We start from the raw sequence: 5,121 nt of genomic DNA, 5'->3' as shown, positions 1-5,121 counted from the left end.
GGCAACTTTTCCTTGACACGGGAGACGTCAATGAGTGGGGGGGGGGGGGGGGGGGGGGGGCTCAAAGTGGGCGGACAAGAAAGGGGCTGTGCGTGTGACCGGTCCGGCGACGACCGGTCCCTCCTCGCGACGGTAAAGGCGCGAGGGGGGGCGTACGCATGGGCCTTTGGCCGACAACGCCAGCTGGAAAAAGCTTGTGACTCAGCCGCGTGGAGGAGAAGAGGCCCCGCCCCGCTCGGCCCGCCCGGCGCCACCTCCGGCGCCTCAGGGCCCTGGGATTAGGTTTTCCATCGGCCGACCGGCGCGATCAAACGAGATTGTGGGCCCAGGACAGGGTGCCAGGGTGTAAGCGTAACTGCCCTTCGAGGCGCCCTGCTCCCGAAGGTTTTCCCACAGGTGGGCCGCAGACAGGGCGTGGAGGAGAGAAAGCCCCAGGGCGGCGGCTTATCGGGCAATCGCACCAATGCGATGACCCCACCGACTGGGCCCGATCCCCCCCCCCCCCCCAGGTTGCCAGGTCCAGGCCATCGGCACCGCAGGGAAAGGAGGCTCGGGGCTCGGATTCGGCGTGCATCTGGCCCACGCTCGTGGCCCGGGGCGGAAAGATGCCCCCGAAGCATGAGCGCAATCACTCATCGGATTGGGGCTTGATACGGGCGGCCGGCCGTGTTGGCGCCCGTGGGTATGTCCCACTGTCGACGGACCCTGGTGGCCTTGAAGGGGCCCATGCTGCCAGCAACCTCGCCCTGAAGGAATGTTATCTCCCGAGGCCGGGCCTTCCGGCCTGGCCACTTGGTCGTGGTCTTTAATCCCCCACTTCCCGGCGCGCATGCCGCAGGCGTGTGAACAAGTTGCCTTGCCCTCCGCTCGCCCCCCCCCCCCCGGCCAATACGCGGGCGCCAGGCCATGACAAGGGGCCTACATGGCACCCTGGTTGATGCTCCGCCGGCGCGGCGGCCCACGGGCGGGGGGGCACGCAGGGCGAGCAGTTGCTGCGCCAAGATCTTGGCATCGATGGGCAATATAGACTCGGGATGGGATTAACGATTAGGGCCGGGGGGCCAGCCATCTGGGACACGACATCGACGCCGATGGGAGCCGATGGTCGTGGTTCATGCGCGAATGGTTGCTCCCGGCATGGGCGACGCCCGGCCGTGTGGTGGGAGAACATCTCCAGCATGCCCCGGGCGGCCATCCTGATGGGGATCAAACGGCACGAGGTCTCTCTCGGTCGGGTCTGGATGCTGTGGAGCTGGGCTTCCGGTGGGGCATCCGCGCCGTGTGGATTGTCCCCTCGCCCGCCTGCCCTCTTCGACTCTGGCCAGCGGTCGTTGGCTCCCCCTCGCACGGGGCCGAGAGCGAAAGCTGCGGAGAGGGCAAACGCACACAGCCGCGCACACAGCCGCGCCATTCGCAATCCGCCTCTTTCAACAGCCGGCAGTCGCAGCATGGATTAACTTCGGCACGCTCGGGCTGCTGTGTGGCCGTGGCCAGCTTGCCAGTGGGGTTCCTCATGCGCCTAGGGAGGATCGTGATTGTGTTTGCATCAACCTCTCTGCGAGCGTGCATGAGCTGTGTCTGCAATCGATCCGGAAGCATCACTAGCGCCCGGTCCCCTCTGTCCGTAATCACACACAAACACACACACACGCATGTTGTTCCTGGGGGACTCCTCTGGTGGATGGCCCTCCCGGGGAGGCGAGGGGCCAGGGGGGGGGGGGGGCGCCCTTTGGCTGTGGCGATTGGTCCTGTGGGCCGTTCCTTCCCCGGGGGAAGCTGCCTCCGGCGCCGGTCCAATGAAAGAGGGAATCCCGGCACGAGCCCTCGATGCTCCCTTGTTAATGCGTAGGGGCCCATCATGTTCAGCCTCGTCCTCCGGTGGGCCCCGAATGGCGCGCTCTCGGGCCACTCGGCGGGGCCGCCCTCTCCTTGTCCCCTGCACATCCGCCCGTCCGGCATCGCCATGCGCCTCGATCTGCCCGGCGGATTCACGCCACCCAGGGGGCGACTGGAGGCATGGGCCCCTGTCCTCGTCGGGGCGACCGATATTACGCCCGCTGGGGGGCAGGCCCCGGGCCGGGGCAATTCAATGCGCCGAGGGGCGAGGAGTCATTTTGTAACAATGAGGGCGGGGGGGGGGCGGGGGAGGCAGGACAGCCCTTGAGGCGATCCATGCCACCAGGCCCCCTCTTTCCACGGAAAGGCGGGCCATGGGCATGAGGCCCGGGCGCTCTTCATCGTGTGTGTTGCATCTGCCCGCTGGCTGATGTCTCCCTCGCCCGAGGGACCTATAAAAGGCCCCCACTTGCAAGCATCTCTCCCAGCAATCGGTCACCCAGATTGCCTTCGCTGCTTCCTTCTGCCCTTGCCCTGTTCCCCTTGCGCGCGCGCTCTCTCTAGCTCTCTCGCTCCCAAGCTCCTCAGCCCCGGACCTCCCCCTGCCCCGGAACAACCCATCGTACGTCGCCCCGACCAGGGACAGGGAGGACATGCACAAGATAGAGGACCTTCCCAATGCCACGCGCTTCACACCATGTTTGACGCTGCCTAACCGTATTTTCCCCCGACCCCTCCGCTCCCGCTTGATAGACAATGGCCGTCCTCCTCACTCTGATTCTTGCCCTTCTCCTTGGACGCAAGGTGGCCCAGGATGTCAGCCGGCCTGCTGCCCTGCCCGCCATCTCCTCTCCGGCCGACAACCCACTATGAGGGCTTGACTACCGGTCCGGTGTCTGCTCTACTCGGAAATCCACCACCGCCTTCGGCTCCGGTCCGCAGGGCTGCCCCGTCCACTATCGCCGAGGGCCTTTCCCCATGTCTTTTTTGTGCGTAGCCATCCAGCCAGCCCACGCTTGTCCGCCGGGGGATGGGTGCCTTCTTCTGTCCCCCCCCCCCCCCCCCCCCGCCCATGTGTTTGCCTCTCATCGTGGCTTCTCGCGACTTGGCCGCTGACCCTCGTCCCGGCGCCGGCTCCCCTTGCCCACAGTCACCGTTTCAGATCACAGCCAGGGGCCTGACTGCCACCTGAAGGGCCTCCCTCCCCGAGAGCGCCCTGCCCACGCGCACCTTGCCCGTCGCCAACGAGTCCCCACCCCTCGCTTCGAGCATGGGCGCAGGGCTGCATATGTGGGCCCGGGCAGGCCATCAGCCAGCTGGACTGGTTTATGACTGCCGTTGCGTTTTTCGCGCGCGCGCGCGCGTGCGCTGCTGTTCCCCGCACGCCCCCCCCCCCCTCCCCCCTTGCCCCGTCGCCCGGCCCGCCCCGACGGCGGCGGCGTGCTCCCCGTTTTGTCCAGCCGGGATTCCGCGTGTCGCTCGGTGAGCAGACGTGTGCGCTGGCCTCCTGCGCCGCCTACAGTCGCGATCTCCCTGCCTCTCGCAATCCCCCCACGGCGATCTGCTCTGATCGGCAGCGCGCCCCCATGAAAAAGGAAAAATACAAAAATCCAAAGTTCCCCCTCAAATGTTGCCACACCGGGGGGCGACCTCAACCGGGCGAGCGCCATCCCCAACGTCCTCCATTCCGTTCTCCCGTTGTTTTCTCCCTCCTTCTTTCTCCCTTTCTCTCTCTCTCTCTCTCTCTCCGTCTCTGTGTCTGTGTCTGTAGGGTTGCTTCCCCCTCCTCCTCTCCCGCTCGGGAATTGCTGACGTGGTCATGGCCTATGCCCAGCCGCTCGCAAGCCAAGACCGCGACCTAACCCACTTGGCCACCGCCGGCCGGGCAGTCGCTGTGTCCTGCCTGATTTCGGCCTTTTGCAATGTGCATTGGAAGTGCGGATGCATGTGCACATTTCGTTCCCTCCCCTGGGCTCGCTTCTTCCACCCTTTCCCCCTTTTCTCGCCCTCTATCTTGCCGGTCGAGTGCTCTTTTCTTTCTCTCTCTCTCTCTCTCTTACACACACATACATAATATCTCGTTTGTGCATGGCATCCCCCGTGTAGTGGTGCTCCGCCGGAGGCGGCAGCTCTTTTCTGTTGGCACCTCTCACGAACAGCCGGCTCCCCGGAGGCCCTTCGTGTAGCCGAGTTTGGGTGTCATCTGAAGGCCTTTCCCCTGAGCCTGGCCATCGGACAGCTGGCGAGCATCGTTCAGGACACACCCGACGACCACTTTCAGACCGACGCCCCCTGGCCCGAGTACACCGCACTGTTGGTACGCATGCGCATGCCCCTGCACGAGCCACTGCCCATGTGTCTTTCGGCCTTTGGCCGGGCATGGCCGGGCTCGCCCCACCTTCGCGCTCCTCAAACTGACATCCCCTCCTGGTGGATGGTCCGCCTGCTCCCCCCACCACCCTGACTGCGGCCCTCGCTCCTTCGTCGTCGCCTGGAAGATCGATGTCATGGCGGCCATCTCGGCAGCGTGCCTGTTTGAAGAGGTCCCAGCCGCATGTGATCTTCCCTTCAACCACCTCCTTGCCTCAATTGACCGGTGTGTCGTTATCCGCCTCCGGCTGCCCTGCCACCCTGCTCCCCGCTCTCCCTTGCTCTCGCTCGCCATCGACATCCGAATGTCCACTCACCTGAGGGGACTTCATCAGGGTCCTCGGCCCGGCCGTCGGCCACGCCGGCCTTTTCCCCACGGGCGAGGACTCGCCTGGTGCGGCATCCTTGGCCGCCCTGCTGGGAATTCGCATGTCGGTGGCTCGTCGCACCGGGCATTTCCGCGAGCTCCTCGCGCGGGGGCCTCCCTCCAGCCGGCCGGCGGGCGAGGACCTGTCCTTCCGCCGACACCAGACAGATGTGGCCTTCTTCGTGCGATCGCTCATCCACATGATCCTCGGCGACGCTCGGCCGGCCGGGCCCGAGGGGACACTGACTGATCGTGAAGCCCTGCTTCATGGCCGAGCCATGGCCTTCATCCGAAGTTTGTTCGTGCCACTTCTCTCTGACTTCGGTCTCATCAGGGGTGGGGGTGGTGGTGGGCAGGGGAGGACGAAGGACTCGATCGGCCTTTCTCGCCTCACATGTTGCCGAAGTTCGGCCCACGCGCACATATGCACACGCACACATGCACACGCACACATGCACACGCACACATGCACACGCACACGCACACGCACACATACATGCAGGCGTGCACCCCAGCGGCCTCGCCACCGCTATCGTTCCCCCCCCCCC

At 65.6% G+C, this 5,121-nt stretch overlaps 1 protein-coding gene across 1 annotated transcript in view; it reads left to right on the top strand.

Annotated features, from left to right (window-relative positions):
- The first annotated feature begins 3,567 nt into the window (after nucleotides 1-3,567).
- The window catches only part of H696_00066 (hypothetical protein), a 5,152-nt gene continuing 3,598 nt past the window's right edge, over nucleotides 3,568-5,121 (top strand). Inside the window, exons 1-4 of the mRNA XM_009493896.1 lie at nucleotides 3,568-3,771; nucleotides 3,943-4,153; nucleotides 4,335-4,432; nucleotides 4,542-4,871. Of these exons, the coding sequence (XP_009492171.1) occupies nucleotides 3,656-3,771; nucleotides 3,943-4,153; nucleotides 4,335-4,432; nucleotides 4,542-4,871 (755 nt within the window). The 5' untranslated portion in view covers nucleotides 3,568-3,655. The remainder of the gene's footprint in view (nucleotides 3,772-3,942; nucleotides 4,154-4,334; nucleotides 4,433-4,541; nucleotides 4,872-5,121) is intronic.

This window comes from Fonticula alba, assembly GCF_000388065.1.
Source record: "Fonticula alba strain ATCC 38817 unplaced genomic scaffold supercont2.1, whole genome shotgun sequence".
In the NCBI taxonomy this organism is placed as follows: Eukaryota; order Rotosphaerida; family Fonticulaceae; genus Fonticula; species Fonticula alba.
This window is presented reverse-complemented; position numbering and strand designations above follow the sequence as displayed.